Here is a 16,239-nt window from a genome sequence, read left to right as displayed (position 1 = left end):
CGCATCAAACACCACACTCCAAATCTGAGAAACAAGTGGCTCTATAGGTAACTCTACTGATGATATATTTTTTTTAATGAATATTACAAATCATTATATAATTCTAAAAGTGTCTGATACATCAGAATGTCGCGAGTACTTATCCAATATAGAATTCCCTACATTAGCTCAACAATGTTTTTGATGCTGAATTTACTTTGGATGAAGTAAATATGGCCTTAGGTAAAGCGCCAGGACCAGATGGTTTTCCCATACAGCTATGTGGCAAATACCGAGATACTTTAGAGTCTCTCCTCCTATACTTACTTCAATAATCTTCTGAAGGAAATTCTCTTCTTGACTCTTTGAGGCAAGTATTCTATTTTTATTTTTTTATTTAAAAGGGGAAAAGATCCTTTAGAATGTGGGTCATATCGCCCTATTTCGTTAGTGAATGTAGATTTTACATTTTTTACTAAGATATTGGCCACTAGACTTACAGTGCCGTGCGAAAGTATTCAGCCCCCTGGAACTTTTCAACCTTTTCCCACATATCATGCTTCAAACATAAAAATACCAAATGTAAATTTTTGGTGAAGAATCAGCAACAAGTGGAACACAATTGTGAAGTTGAACGAAATTTATTGGTTATTTTATATTTTTGTGGAAATTCAAAAACTGAAAAGTGGGGTGTGCAATATTATTAGGCCCCTTTACATTCAGTGCAGCAAACTCACTCCAGAAGTTCATTGTGGATCTCTGAATGATCCAATCTTGTCCTAAATGCCTAATGATGATAAATATAATCCACCTGTGTGTAATCAAGTCTCCGTATAAATGCACCTGCTCTGTGATAGTCTCAGGGTTCTGTTTGAAGCACAGAGAGCATCATGAAGACCAAGGACCACAACAGTCAGGTCCATGATACTGTTGTGGAGAAGTTTAAAGCCGGATTTGGATACAAAATGATTTCCAAAACTTTAAATATCCCAAGGAGCACTGTGCAAGCGATCATATTGAAATGGAAGAAGTATCATACCACTGCAAATCTACCAAGACACGGCCGTCCCTCTAAACTTTCATCTCAAACAAGGAGAAGACTGATCAGAGATGCAGCCAAGAGGCCCATGATCACTCTGGATGAACTGCAGAGATCTACAACTGAGGTGGGACAGTCTGTCCATAGGACAACAATCAGTCGTACACTGCACAAATCTGGCCTTTATGGAAGAGTGGCAAGAAGAAAGCCATTTCTCAAAGATATCCATAAAAAGTGTCGTTTAAAGTTTTCAACAAGCCACCTGGGAGACACACCAAACATGTGGAAGAAGGTGCTCTGGTCAGATGAAACCAAAATGGAACTTTTTGGCAACAATGCCAAACGATGTGTTTGGCGTAAAGGCAACACAGCTCATCACCTTGGACACCCCATCCCCACTGTCAAACATGGTGGTGGCAGCATCATGGTTTGGGCCTGCTTTTCTTCCGCAGGGACAGGGAAGATGGTTAAAATTGATGGAAAGATGGATGGAGCCAAATACAGGACCATTCTTGAAGAAAACCTTTTGGAGTCTGCAAAAGACCTGAGACTGGGATGGAGATTTGTCTTCCAGGAAGACATTGATCCCAAACATAAAGCAAAATCTACAATGGAATGGTTCACAAATATACGTATCGAGGTGTTAGAATGGCCAAGTCAAAGTCCAGACCTCAATCCAATCGAGAATATGTGGAAAGAGCTGAAAACTGCTGTTCACAAACGATCTCCATCAAACCTCACTGAGCTCGAGCTGTTTATCAGTTTTGTACATCGAGAGACTGAAATTCTTGCCCATTCTTCCTTGGCAGAGACATACCCCAAGCGACTTGCAGCTGTAATCGCAACAAAGTACGGTATTAAGTTAAAGGGGCCGAATAATATTGCACGCCCCACTTTTCAGTTTTTGAATTTCCACAAAAATGTAAAATAACCAATAAATTTCGTTCAACTTCACAATTGTGTTCCACTTGTTGTTGATTCTACACCAAAAATTTATATTTGGTATCTTTATGTTTGAAGCATGATATGTGGGAAAAGGTTGAAAAGTTCCAGGGAGCCGAATACTTTCGCAAGGCACTGTAATTCAATAATTTTAGAGATAATCGAACCAGACCAAACTGGAGTCATCTGATTAGTATCAGAAGGATTCAGTCCATTGTTCAATACAGCTCTGTAATGCCTGATAATAATTGGGCCCTGGCCTTGCAGGATGCAGCTAAAGGTACCTTCACACTGAGCGACTTAACAACGATAACGATAGCGATCCGTGACGTTGCAGCGTCCTGGATAGCGATCTCGTTGTGTTTGACACGCAGCAGCGATCTGGATCCTGCTGTGATATCGTTGGTCGGAGCAGAAAGGCCAGTACTTTATTTCGTCGCTGGATCACCCGCTGACATCGCTGGATCGGTGTGTGTGACGCGGATTCAGCGATGTCTTCACTGGTAACCAGGGTAAACATCGGGTTACTAAGCGCAGGGCTGCGCTTAGTAACCCGATGTTTACCCTGGTTACCAGTGTAAATGTAAAAAAAACCAAACAGTACATACTTACATTCCGGTGTCTGTCCCCTCGCTGTCAGCTTCCCGCACTGACTGTGAGTGCCGGCCGGCCGTAAAGCACAGCGGTGACGTCACCACTCTGCTTTACGGCCGGCCGGCGCTGAGACAGTGCAGGGAAGCTGAGGCCGGGGGACAGACACCGGAATGTAAGTATGTACTGTTTGTTTTTTTTTTACATTTACACTGGTAACCAGGGTAAACATCGGGTTACTAAGCGCGGCCCTGCGCTTAGTAACCCGATGCTTACCCTGGTTACCCGGGGACTTCGGCATTGTTGGTCGCTGGAGAGCGGTCTGTGTGACAGCTCTCCAGCGACCACACAACGACGAAACAGCGACGCTGCAGCGATCGGCATCGTTGCCTATATCGCTGCAGCGTTTCTTAATGTGACGGTACCTTAAGGCTTTTGATTCTTTAGAGCGGCCTTTTTTATCTGCCTATTTACAAAAGTTTGAGTTTGGGCCTAAGTTTGGTAAATGGGGTCTTATGCAATACAGCGCCCCTAAAGCCTGGATAGTAAATAATACCACATCGGAGCCCTTCTTCCTGGGAAGAGGAACATGTTAGGGGCGTCTTCTGTTCCCAGCCTTCTTCGTTCTTGCTTTTGAAGCTATGGCGATACAGATACGTTCAAACCCAATTATTGGAGGTATTACTATTGCCGATCGCCTAGATACTGTTGATTTGTATGCGGATGAAATGATGATCTTTATGGATAGAGTGGAAGATACGTTGCCTAATGTGATTTCTACCATAGATATGTTTAGTAAATATCCCGGATTAGATATAAATTGGGATAAATCTGCATTAATGCCTCTTTCCCATGGCCCAGCGGATCATTTGGAACTATTGTCGCCCTTACCTGTTGTGTCTAGTTTAATATTTAGGAATAATTATACAAAGATACAGCAAAAATGATTAACAGCCGAATGTTTCCCCATTATTAGAATCTGCTGAACTCAAATTCGTTCTTTGGAGTAAATTGCCTTTGTACCTGGACAAATAAATGTATTTATTCTACTTTCTGAATATAGTTATGCTCTCCAACATAGCACAGAACCAGCTCCCAAGTCCTTTTTCTCAACTCTCAATTCATTGGTCTCTTCGTTTATATGGGGGAAATGCAAAACCTAAACTTAAATTGTCTACCCTACACAGATCTTAAGCAAAAGGGAGCAGCAGCGTTATCTGATGTCTTTTTATATTACTTGGCAGGGCAACTTAAAGCAATAAGCAAATGGATGCCTAATTCCCATCTACCTAATTCAGAGAGTGCTGCTAACGTCGACTGCTTATTGGGTTTCTTGGAAGCCGATAAACCAAGTGTTCCCAGATTATTACCTCTCCTTAAATTAGCACGTTCAGTCTGGAGGCAGGTTAAGAAGGTGGTTCACTTTGCTGAGATGGCACTATGGCGAAATACTTATTTCCCTGTATTGCTGAATCATCCATCTAGTCAGTTTTGGACTTCACGAAAAGTCTACTAAAAGATCTATAAGAGCAAAATATCCTAATGTCCTTTGAACAAATGCAATCTAAATACAAAAGTCCAAGGTCCCATTTTTTTCGGTATCTCCAACTTAGAACAGCAATTCAATCTCGCTTGCAAAATATGGGCACAATTAAATGAATATCGTCCTTCTCTTTAATAGGAGTCCTTAAATCACAAGGCCCTCAAGGCCTCATCTCTGCTTTGTATACATATATGTTGTCTGTGGATGTTGAATCTGCTCCACTAATGGTACAAGAGAGGTGGAAGCTTTTGATTCCTGATAGTCAGGAAGAGGATTGGGAGGACATCTTGGAATCTCCAGCCAAGGTTTCCAACAACAAAATGAATCAACTATACATAATACATCAGTCATATCTTACCCCTTTATGACTATTTAAAACAGGACGATCCCCGACCTCAGAATGCTTGTGGTGTCTTGTGTGGAATACGGATCTTGCATGTATTATATGGAGTTGTCCATTTATTTGATCTTTTTGGCATGAAGTAATTTCATTATCGTCTTCCCTAATATTTATTCCAGTTCCCTTCAATCCATTAGTTTGGTTATGTGGCATCCTGGAAGAGGGAATATGGAGCACTTTATTAAGATTTTTCTGCAGGAAACTTTTTTTTTTAAAGCAAGGAAACTCCGGTATTGGCTTTGCGCTGGATGGGCAGTCTTTGGATCTTGGATTGAGTTGGTCAATTCGTTAATACCTTATGAGCGCACAGTTTATCAAAATCGAGGTTGTCTGGGGGATTTTTTTTAAAGTCTGGGACTTTTGGAACTCATCCCATCTAACCATCTAAACACACAGATAATAAAAGTAAAGTTGTCATAATAGAATATAAAAGCTAAAATAGTTCACAATTCTCCGCACCATAGCAAATCTCGCATGGTTGCATTAATAATTCTTGAATTTTAATATAAGGTTGTTTTAGGCAACACAATAGTTTCTTGTTGTTGTTTCAGGATTAAGAATATAATCTTTTTGATATGTTGCTCTGGGGTATGGACATACAGATCTTTGAAATAACATCTTCTTACTGTGTCTGTTGCCCTCTGAACCTTTATGTATAATTGTGTTTGTGTAATGGAAATCTTTAGAAATCTTCCTTTGTAAGATTTTTGCTTTATTAACATGTAAAATTCGCAAGAGGGAAATGTGTAACAATACATTATACATTGACTACATATGAATGTTTTATATTGATATTATAAGGTTTGTTTGATAATGAAGCAAATAAAAAAAAAACAACAACTTAAAATGTAAGGACAACTCCTCTCCTTTACAGGTCAGTTAGGGCATTGGTCATAAATTAGTGTCCGTCTAAAAAAACAAAACTTAGGGCGATTTTATGTTTTGTTGCATTATTTGCAGATGATTCACACTTTCTTTCTAACATTTCAGCTGCAAGATCCAGTGAGATGGAGACTGAGAGGTGAGGTTGGGACTGTAGATCATGGGAAATGGGCTAATATTCTGCATATCATATACACTATACAGCACAGTAACATTCTATGATTGTAGAGTTGGAAGGGACCTCCAGGGTCATCATCATGTCCAACCCCCTGCTCAATGCAGGATTCAGTAAATCATCCCAGACAGATGTCTGTCCAGCCTGTGCTTGAAGACTTCCATTGATGGAGAACTCTCCACCTCATGGCAGCCTGTTCTACTCATTGATCACCCTCACTGTCAAAAAGTGTTTTTGTTTTTTTTCTAATATCTGTTCTGTGTCTCTTCCCATTCAGTTTCATCCCATTGCTTCTAGTCTTACCTTGTGCAAATGAGAACACAGCTGATACCTCTACAGTGTGACAGCCCCTGAGATATTTGTAGACTACTAAGTCTCCTATCAGTGTTCTCTTTTGCAAGCCAAACATTCCTAAATCCTATAACCGCTCTGTTTACAGACCGGTCACCATCCTGGTAGCTCTTCTCTGAACTTGCTCCAGTTTGTTCATATCCTTTTCTTTCTTTCTTTTTTTTTTTTTCTTTTTTTAAATGTGGTGCTCAGAACTAGACAAAGTATTCCAGATGAGGTCTGACCAAAGGGAGGGAGATGAATACTTCCCAGATCTAGACTGTATGGTTATGTTAATGCAACCCAGAATTGTTTGCCTTTTTTGCTGCTGCATCACACTGTTGACTCATGTGCAGTCTGTGATCTATTAGTAAACACAAGTATTTTTCACATGTGCTGTTTCCTAGTTCTATTCCTCCCATTCTGTAAATTCTTTTCATTTTTATTGCCCAGATGTAGGACTTTGCGTTTCTCACTGTTAAAAAACCATTCTGTTAGTTGTTGCCCACAGTTCCAGTGTATTTATATCTTTTTGAATCCTCTCTCTCTTCTCTAGTATTAGCTATCCCTCCAAGCTTTGTGTCATCAGCAAATTTAATCAGTATACCCTCAACTCCTTCTTGTAAATCATTGATAAAGATGTTGAACAATACAGGGCCCAGGACAGAGCCTTGTGGTTCCCACTTGAGACATTCTTCCAACTGGATGTGCAGCCATTTATGACCACTCTTTGGGTCCGATCACTGAGCCAGTTATGAATCCACCTAACAGTTGTCTTGTCCATTCCATACTTGGTCATTTTTTCAATAAGGATAGTATGAGATACTTTGTCAAATCCTTTTGCTGAAGTCATATAGTATATCTAGACCATTTCTGGCAGCTAGCCTAATATAGGTGTTTATCAGCAGCCCCGTAATAAATGGTAATCCTAAGGATTATTAGTGGGAATTACAGGCAGTGTACGGAGAATTGTTACAGCCACACAGACAAGATGCAAGGAACTAAAGATCTCATTACATTCATCCCCTCTACTTGGTTCTCAGATGCTTACTCGGCACCTTACTGGGTGGTGGGATCCTAAGTATGGCCTTGTAAGGGTGCCTCAATGATTGGAAGAAGCCAGAGTCAGGCCACTGCCGTAAATCCCTTCAGAGGATAAAATGTGTCCTACAAATGCACCCTAAAAGCCCCCTTCTATAAGACAATAATTTCGAATGCTTATTCCTCAGCGAGAAAAAAAAACATCTGACTGCATTGGGTCTTTTTGGATTTTTTGGCCTGTAATACAGCCAGTGCTTTTGATCGACCAATAAAATGTAACATGTAGTGATGGGCGAGTATACTCGTTACTCGGGTCTCCCTGAGCATGCTCAGGTGGTCTCCGGGTATTTGGAGATTTAGTTTTCGTGGCCGCAGCTGCATGATTTGCGACTGCTAGCCAGCCTGATTACATGTGGGGGTTGCCTGTTTGTTAGGGAATCCCCACATGAATTCAAGCTGTCTAGCAGCCGCAAATCATGCAGCTGCGGCCACAAAAACGAAATGTTCAAATACTCGGAGACCACCCGAGCATACTCGCTCATCACTAGTGACATGCCTAATTGTTCTTTTGAAAGATTAAAAATGTTTGTTGGTCGGCCATCAGTCGTGACGAACCAATGCAGATGACTATTTCTTGTTATTGCGGAAATCGGCTGTTTCGTCCGGCCTTTATTGAATATATGGGGGCCATAAAGCAACTGTGTTGGCATCTGCTGTAATGGTTGTTTTGGTGTGTTTCAGTTGGGGGTTTGTACACCCCAGGCTGCTCAGTGTGCCGGAGCTGTGTCATCATGCTGCTGAAGTGTGGGTCACTCTCACAAATTTTCTAAAGAACCTTAAAGTCTTCAAATCTGAAAATCCTGGCAAGGTAAAGTCCTCCCTATACTGTTTGCTGTATCTGTGTGTAAAGTATTTCAGTGTTATAAAGGGGTATTCCCATCATAGAGCTTGATTGCATACCTACAGATATGAACTGTTGTGCTGCCCTGTGTTGCCCACACTTCTTGTGCACAGTTTATTGTTGCGGCCCATGCGTGTGTCCAGTATAATGCATTAATAGGCTCACTTGTTAAAGGGAACCTGTCACCCCCAAAATTGAAGGCGAGCTAAGCCCACCGGCATCAGGGGCTTATCTATAGCATTCTGTAATGCTGTAGAGAAGCCCCCGATGTACCCTGAAAGATGAGAAAGAGGTTATATTATACCTACCCAGGGGCAGTCCCGCTGCGGTCCGGGTCTGATGGGCGTCGCGGTCCGGTCCGGGGCCTCCCATCTTCTTACAATGATGTACTCTTCTTCTATTCACGCTCCGGCGCAGGCGTACTTTATCTGCCCTGTTGAGGACAGAGCAAAGTACTGCAGTGCGCAGGCGCCGGGTGTCTCTGACCTGCGCACTACAGTACTTTGCTGAGGGTAGACAAAGTACTCCTGCACCGAGCCGCAGCGTGAAGACAAGAAGAGGACGTCATCGTAAGAAGATGGGAGGCTCCGGACCGCGACGCCAATCGGATCGGACCGCCCCTGGGTGAGTATATTATAACCTCTTTTTCTCATCTTTCAGGTTACACCGGGGGCTTATCTACAGCATTACAGAATGCTGTAGAAAGGCCCCTGATGCCGGTGGGCTTAGCTCACCTTCGATTTTGGGGTGACAGGTTCCCTTTAAAGACCTGTCATTTCCCACAACATCTGGGGATCTTGCCATCCAAATCCACGACAACAAGTTAAAATCAGGGCTGTGGAGTCGTAAGCCAAACCTCTGACTCCTCAATTTCCATGACTCCGACTCCACCAAAATGGGCTCTGCTTCCACAGCCCTGGTTAAGACTTTTTATGCTCATACCCATCTATTATACTCAGGAAATTATCTGATTCTCATGCTCTTTACCTTGCTATCTATTCTTGAGTCTTGGTACTGAGCTGCTTCTTTTCATCAGCATTCTGCCAGCACTATAGCTTCTGGAACTTCCTTTCTCTTATTTCACTGTATGCATTGCAGCTGCCACTGTCCAGTAGCTTGTTTTGCCTCTTTGTTCTGTTTTGTCTGCATGCATGATGAGACAGGAGAGCAGGAGCAGAGGAACATAATGGCCCCTTCTTCTTGTAATGTATCTCTGGCGCTGGAGACAGATTACAATGGGCAGCAATTTAAAAAGAAGGGAGGCACCTAGGGGCTGGTACCTTGAGTGATATTTTTCTTTTTTGGGTGGTGGGGGGCCCACCTTAAATTGACTATCTACAAATATTTATGTAAAAATGATCCTTATCCATCAAATGAGATCAAGTTGTCGACAGCACAATGACCATTTAACATCTCCGTGCGGCTTTATTGTTCTTGTCCGGTACCCATGTCACTTAGATCTTCTGCTCCAACGTGCACATCACATATTACACATATAATAACCGCCTTTTCATTCTTTTCGCAGTTCTGTCTCCTGTTCTGTGGATTCCTCACTTTTCTGACTGTCCTGGGTGGATATATTCCTGGTCTCGTGCTCTCCTATCTGCTGTGTGAGTCCATATTTGGATTTTTCTCCAACTAACTTACCCCACACCCCCATCGCTATTACAGGTGCCTTCCTGTGGCGATATATGTGGGAAGCTGTACTTTAGGGTTATGTCTATCCGCTGCATATTTTGCTGCAAATTCTCTGAAAATCTGCATGGACTACCTGTGGATATTGACATGGATTTGGCCCCAGATTTGGTGCAGATTTCATCCTATGCATTGGAAAGGGGAAATCCACTGTTAAAAATGCAACATAATATGCGTGATGCGATTTAAGCTCCTTTTTAATCCAGCATGTGACGTTCTGGAAATGTTGTGTCCCCTTCTCCACAGTACTGTTCATCCTGCTGTGGCCCCTGGCCATATACCATCGCCTGGGACAGCGGCTTTACCAGAAGCTGGAGCCAGCCCTGCAGAGGTTGGATTTTAGTGTTCGTGGATACATGATGTCGAAGCAAAAAGAGAGACAATGTGAGTGTTAAGAGCAGGAGGTAACGTCCGACCTCGCGTGACATTCATGCTTTAGGATACATTGGGTTAAGTATATGATATGCACACAGCATTAGTCTAGTCCAGTGTTTCCCAAACTCCAGTCCTCACTGCCCCCAACAGATCACGCTTTCAGGATTTCCTGAGTCTTGCTCGGGTGAGAGGACCTCTGGCAATGTCTGTCTGATAATGACTCCATGCCCTGTACAATACTAAGGAAATACTGAAAACCTTATCTTTTGGGCGCCCTGAGGACCTGAGCTTGGATTAGTCGGATTGTGGCCGGGTGTATGAATATAGCATACTAAAATTTTACATAATCTTTTGCATGCTACAAAAAACTCACTGGTCCGCAGCGAAGATGAAACATACCCTTAAGGCCCCTATATAGATTGAGCCTGGTAATATTGACTGGTTCAGTCCACAGCCCAATGTGTATGGGACCCCCGACAGTGAGAGATAAGGTACTGGCAGGTCTGATTTCAATAAATTGCCTCCAGAGAAGCCTAGCAGCTGCTGTCATACAGGCAACGCAAGAATGCTGAGATGAGCAAGCGCTCCTGTTTATGGGATAGTCGGGCGAGAGCTGCCAAATCATCCTTCAGCTGTCAGCCATGTAAAATGTATGGGGGGCTTTAGGGTATCACAGTTGCAGATATGAGGGTAAGAATTGTCAAACGGTAATTTGTATCTTTTTGTGAGCAGTGCATGGGCGAGCTCTTCCTCCAAATGAGGGAAGCGACAGTGAAGAGGAGCTGGCAGCGTTTTGTCCTACGGTAACGGCACACTTGTCTGTAATGGGTTAAAATACTGAATTGTGTTTTCTGGGATGTAAATGTAGCCTGAACTTTCCTACCTACATCAGTGGGGGCTATGAGATCTGTGATCGGAGGAACGTCCGGTGTGTGATAGTTTGTAGCTCGCGGCAGACGTGGATCGTATGACTGGAAGCTTCAACGCTTTTCCTTGTCTCTCTAGATCCATACCTGATAATATATAATGAGCTTCTCCTGAAACTTTCTCATTTCTCCTCCTTAGCTGGATGATTCTGCAGTCGCTAAGGAACTCACCATATCGGATTCTGAGCACTCAGACGCTGAGGTTTCCTACACGGAGAATGGGACATTTAACTTGTCCCGGGGGCAGACTCCGCTTACTGAAGGCTCAGAAGGTAAAGGTCTCTGACGGATAGGTATCTGTTGTCTATTCCTTGCATTTAGAGACACCCTACAGTTTTATTAACACTATGGCTGCCATGACAATTTTCAAACATATGACCGTCGCAAATGGAACCTGAAATCTTAGATCATATAATACCGTAGGACAACTGAGCAGGATGAGATAGGAATGACCCAGGAGAGGAATTGGTTCAAATGCAGCAAATATACCAAAAAGGCCTGAGGGCCCCAATAGTGACCTGGCCTTTCTCTTACCGGTAAAGGCTGGGTTCACATTACATTTCCGTAGTCCGTTAGACGGACTATGTAAGGCTACGTTCACATTTGCGTTGTGCACCGCAGCGTCGGCAACGCACACAAAAACGCAGCAAAACGCATGCACAACGCTGCGTTTTGCGCCGCATGCATCCTATTTTTCATTTTTTGACGCAGCAAAAATGCAACTTGCTGCGTCCTCTGCGCCCAGACGCAGGCGCCGCAGGGACGCATGCGGCGCAAAACGCAAGTGCGACGCATGTCCATGCGCCCCCATGTTAAATATATGGGCGCATGACGCATGCGGCGACGCTGCGGCGCCCGACGCTGCGGCGCACACCGCAAATGTGAACGTAGCCTTACACCGTGGCATAACACCGTGTAACGCAGTCTGTTAACGCCGCCATTAAGCCCTATGTCGGATGCTTCGCTAGCTATGTGCCGTCATTGAGTGACGGACCCTGGGACGTGGGCAGATAGAACATCTGCTAGCTCTCTCTGCGCTAGCGCAATGGCATGTCGGCACTTGCGTTAACGCAGCACGTTCGCATGTGTTGGATATATCGGATCAATATTTGCCCAACAAGAACTTGTCCTGGGCCCTCATACACATGACTGTCTGACAATCCCGTCGATATTGGTGGATTTGGCTGACGTTAGTCTTGTGTATTGGAGCCTTAAGACTTGCAGGAATGTTTCAATATTACATATCCCATTGGGTGATGTGGTTGATTAAATGTTTAAATAAATCCTCTACCACCAAATAGGATCAGAACCCATATATCCCTTCTGTTTTGTAATGGGAGTGATAACCTGAAAAAAGTTCCTGTAACCTAACCTTCCAACAAAGAGTCCAGAAGAATGGAGTTTGGGCACAATGGTTGTGATTTAAACCTGTTGCAGGGACACTTGGTGGCTTCATCATCATAGCAGGGTAATTTTTTATACTTTAATGCATGTATCCTACGCATGGGGAGTCCATCTAGACATAGTACAGTCTGCACCGATACCCGAATAATGGGCACATTTGGTTATGCTTCAAGTTAAATCACAATCTATGAACCCCCTTAGACTCTATTACATTCATGCAAGTCCCTGACCACTGGTGATATCAGTAAGGTGATCCTAACAAGTAAGCTTCAAAGGGTATGTGCACATAGATGTTTTTGAGGAGTCTTAGACAGCCACTCAGAAAAGAAAAAGCCTGAAAAATTGCTCAAAAATATGCTTGAAAAACTCTTTATATAGAGAAGAGTGCATGTCACTTCTTTGAAACAGTTTCCGCTAAAAACTCTTTTGGTTTTTGACTACCTTGAAAAAACTTCCATGTGTACATATCCTTAGGTTTAAATTATGTACACATTGATTTCCAAAATGAATTCTATTAATTGACGTTTCTATGTGTAGATCTGGACCGCCATAGTGACCCAGAAGAGTCCTTTGCACGAGATCTCCCTGATTTTCCTTCTATCAATCCAGAGGTAACTGGGATAGATGATGAAGACGACACCAGCATTGGGCTCCCAATTGCAGCCAACCAACCCCACGTGTCTGGTGACCAGCTGTATGATGAGTCCTCCGAGTCCGAGGTGCCACTTGCAATTGGTGCTCAGCAGCTTAGAGACAACCTTACCAACCTAGTCACTCGTGGGATGATACAGATGGCACTGGCAGGTGTCACCCAGCAAGCCTCAGGCTTTTTGGAAAATCCCAGGCAGAAAACCTATCAGAGAAACTCGAGCTCTGAGCTGGACACTGACGCTGAAGCCGATGACTTTGAGCTACTGGACCAATCCGAGCTTAACCAGATGGATCCCGCCACCCAACGTGGCCAACAGTAATTTCCAACAAAGGTGCCAGTCCCTTGTGAACATACAATCTTATTTTTCGTTTTTAAAGAGCTCCCATTGTAGCCCCGTATCTTCGGACTGTGTCTTCTCGGTGTGCCCCTGTGTGAGGTTTCCATTACTGAATGCAGGACTACCCCGCCTGCTACTTTATCACTGTGAAGTCAGTAGATTAGACGCTGGATAATGGACTGGTGCAATCGATTTTTTTCAGTACCCCATCTCAGACGGAACCTCCGGATCTGCCCTGGCGGTCATTACAATGTAGATGTTTTTAACATTTTGGTGATTTGGAGTTAGGGACATTTCATTGTGTGAATTCAGACTTTTGTCGCTCTCATGTCCCTTTTTAATAAGGCAGACTTTAGTATCTGGGCGCTCAGAGATGTGTGTACAGGAGACTGGAGTAATCTGTGGACAGTATAAAGTGTAGCTCCACTTCTGAACAAGTCTATGATTTGGCGGATCCACAAATAGTATAATAGAGTTGTATTTTGGCTTTTTTGCCTTAGACTTTTGCGCTTTTGGTTACCCAAAAGACCTTATTCAGATGCCCTTAAGCTGCACCAAGGTAAGTTTACACATACAGTTGCCCCTCCAATAGCGGGCTTCCTACCTGAATGTTTCCCCCTAAAGGTGGCAATATTTGTACCATGAAAATTGGCCAAACCTGACGATTCAGCAACATTTGACGACTTTGGTGGCACCTTACAATTAATTATTATTTTGGCTCTGTTAAGTCCATGTTTTCAAAATGTATCCCGGTGCCATTCGGGAAGCAATGTCCCAAGCAGAAGTATTAGAAGAGGCTTGTGGTGCCATACAGCATCGTCTGCATTGCCGCCTACGTTTCCCACCATCAGCTTTAAACCTCGGGTGCAGGTTGCCACCCAGGGGGCACAACTTTTACCCATGGTCATTTGTCTTGACCAAGAAGAAATCATTTAGAGATATACCAGTGTGACGACTACTTAACGCTTTTATTGTTTGATTTTAGATACTTAAGGTGGAGCTACACTTTATGTTTGGAGAGGAGCTCAGCACTGGCCCCTCCAGTTTTGGGGGTAGTTTGGGGGCTTTATATTGTTATTGTTCAGTGCAACATTTCTTTTATAGTGAAGACAAATTTTCCTTTTTCTTTTCTCCCCCAAACAAATGCACTTTTTAATTTTTATTTTATTTTTTTTTAATACATTTTGATTTTCACTGAAGTTTTTGTAATTTTTTTTTTGTTCTAAAATTTACCAGAACTGGAAAAGGTAAAAAAAAAAAAAAAAAAAAAATCTTATTTGAGTGATTCACTATGACACCTCCCCACCCCAAATGCCAATTTTACATAATTTGCAATTATCCATGCAGGTCTATCACCATCCTAGGAAGGTAAGTGTGCAGTCGCAGCACTGTGACAATCTTCCTGAACGTACGATCTTGTTTTTTTTGCCTACTGGGCGATCAGTGGCATCTTGTATATGCCATTTCTTACTGTGGGCAAGAACAGCACAACACTCAATAAAGGGGTCATCCATAACTTTGGTTATTTCTTCCTATGGGGCTAAGAACTTGCAGACACGTAGTACTGCCATGCGACCATCTCTACCAGCTCCCCTGCTTTATTTCTCATGTCAACTGTTTCTGCTCTTTCGATTTGAGGTGTCACCCCATCGTCAGAGCAGATGAGAAGGAGCTGCTCTGTCTACACAACGTCACCGGCAGAAGCGGTCTCTGACTGCTTTTAGCCGTCAGAGATCGGTAGCGGGCAGAACAGGCAGGTAAATGGCAACTACGGTACCTGCCTGTAAGTTCTTAGCCCTATGGGAAAAGTTTCGAATAACCTCCTTTTAAATTATTCTAAGGTAAATCTGCACCGGACTATGGCCTCGATTCATTATTGCTTTTACGCCTTTTTGTTTAGTTTTGTGTGTTTTGCTCCATTTTTTTGTTTGCACCTAATTCCATTAGTCTATTTGTGCCTTTCTAGAAGTCTATTTCAAAAGTGCTCACCTATTTTTTAAATTGTCTGCTTTGCGGGTGGAGTCTAGCAAGTCCAGATGTTTTCATCTGATTCATAAATTGTGAATTTGTAAAATTCACAAAATGTTCCTCCTCCGGAGCATTGCGTTTTTTGTTTTTTTTTGCTCCAAAGGTCGCAAAAATAAGTCGCAGAAAAAAAAAGTTAAATATTTTGACTTTGCACAAAATTCATACACTGCATGCACCGTATTCATGAATTTGGTGGAAGAAACATCTACACACACCTAAAGAGAAAAAAGTGACAAAAAAAATCACAAATAATGGGCCTAAGCTCTCAAGGCAAGTAAGAGTCTCCAAAAAGAGACTAAGGGTACCGTCTCACAGTGGCACATTGGTCGCTATGACGGTACGATCCGTGACGTTCCAGCGATATCCATACGATATCGCTGTGTCTGACACGCAGCAGCGATCAGGGACCCTGCTGAGAATCGTACGTCGTAGCAGATCGTTTGGAACTTTCTTTCGTCGCTGGATCTCCCGCTGTCATCGCTGGATCGTTGTGTGACAGCGATCCAGCGATGCGTTCGCTTGTAACCAGGGTAAACATTGGGTTACTAAGCGCAGGGCCGCGCTTAGTAACCCGATGTTTACCGTGGTTACCAGCGTAAAAGTAAAAAAAAAAAACGTACATACTCACATACCGGTGTCCGTCAGGTCCCTTGCCGTCTGCTTCCCGCTCTGACTGACTCCCGGCCGTAAGGCAGTACAGAGCACAGCGGTGACGTCACCGCTGTGATCTGCTTTCACTTTACGGCGGCACTCAGTCAGAGCGGGAAGCAGACGGCAAGGGACCTGAAGGACACCGGTATGTGAGTATGTACGTTTTTTTTTACTTTTACGCTGGTAACCAGGGTAAACATCGGGTTACTAAGCGTGGCCCTGCGCTTAGTAACCCGATGTTTACCCTGGTTACCCGGGACCTCGGCATCGTTGGTCGCTGGAGAGCGGTCTGTGTGACAGCTCTCCAGCGACCACACAACGACTTTCCAACGATCACGGCCAGGTCGT

At 43.3% G+C, this 16,239-nt stretch overlaps 1 protein-coding gene across 1 annotated transcript in view; it reads left to right on the top strand.

Annotated features, from left to right (window-relative positions):
* RETREG3 (reticulophagy regulator family member 3) overlaps positions 1-14,411 on the top strand; it is a 44,645-nt gene extending 30,234 nt beyond the window's left edge. Inside the window, exons 4-10 of the mRNA XM_077251994.1 lie at positions 5,485-5,515; positions 7,664-7,790; positions 9,349-9,433; positions 9,765-9,902; positions 10,626-10,696; positions 10,959-11,091; positions 12,761-14,411. Coding sequence (XP_077108109.1) covers positions 5,485-5,515; positions 7,664-7,790; positions 9,349-9,433; positions 9,765-9,902; positions 10,626-10,696; positions 10,959-11,091; positions 12,761-13,194 — 1,019 coding nt within the window. The 3' untranslated portion in view covers positions 13,195-14,411. The remainder of the gene's footprint in view (positions 1-5,484; positions 5,516-7,663; positions 7,791-9,348; positions 9,434-9,764; positions 9,903-10,625; positions 10,697-10,958; positions 11,092-12,760) is intronic.
* Positions 14,412-16,239: the final 1,828 nt, after the last annotated feature.

This window comes from Ranitomeya variabilis, chromosome 4 (assembly GCF_051348905.1).
Source record: "Ranitomeya variabilis isolate aRanVar5 chromosome 4, aRanVar5.hap1, whole genome shotgun sequence".
In the NCBI taxonomy this organism is placed as follows: domain Eukaryota; kingdom Metazoa; phylum Chordata; class Amphibia; order Anura; family Dendrobatidae; genus Ranitomeya; species Ranitomeya variabilis.
This window is presented reverse-complemented; position numbering and strand designations above follow the sequence as displayed.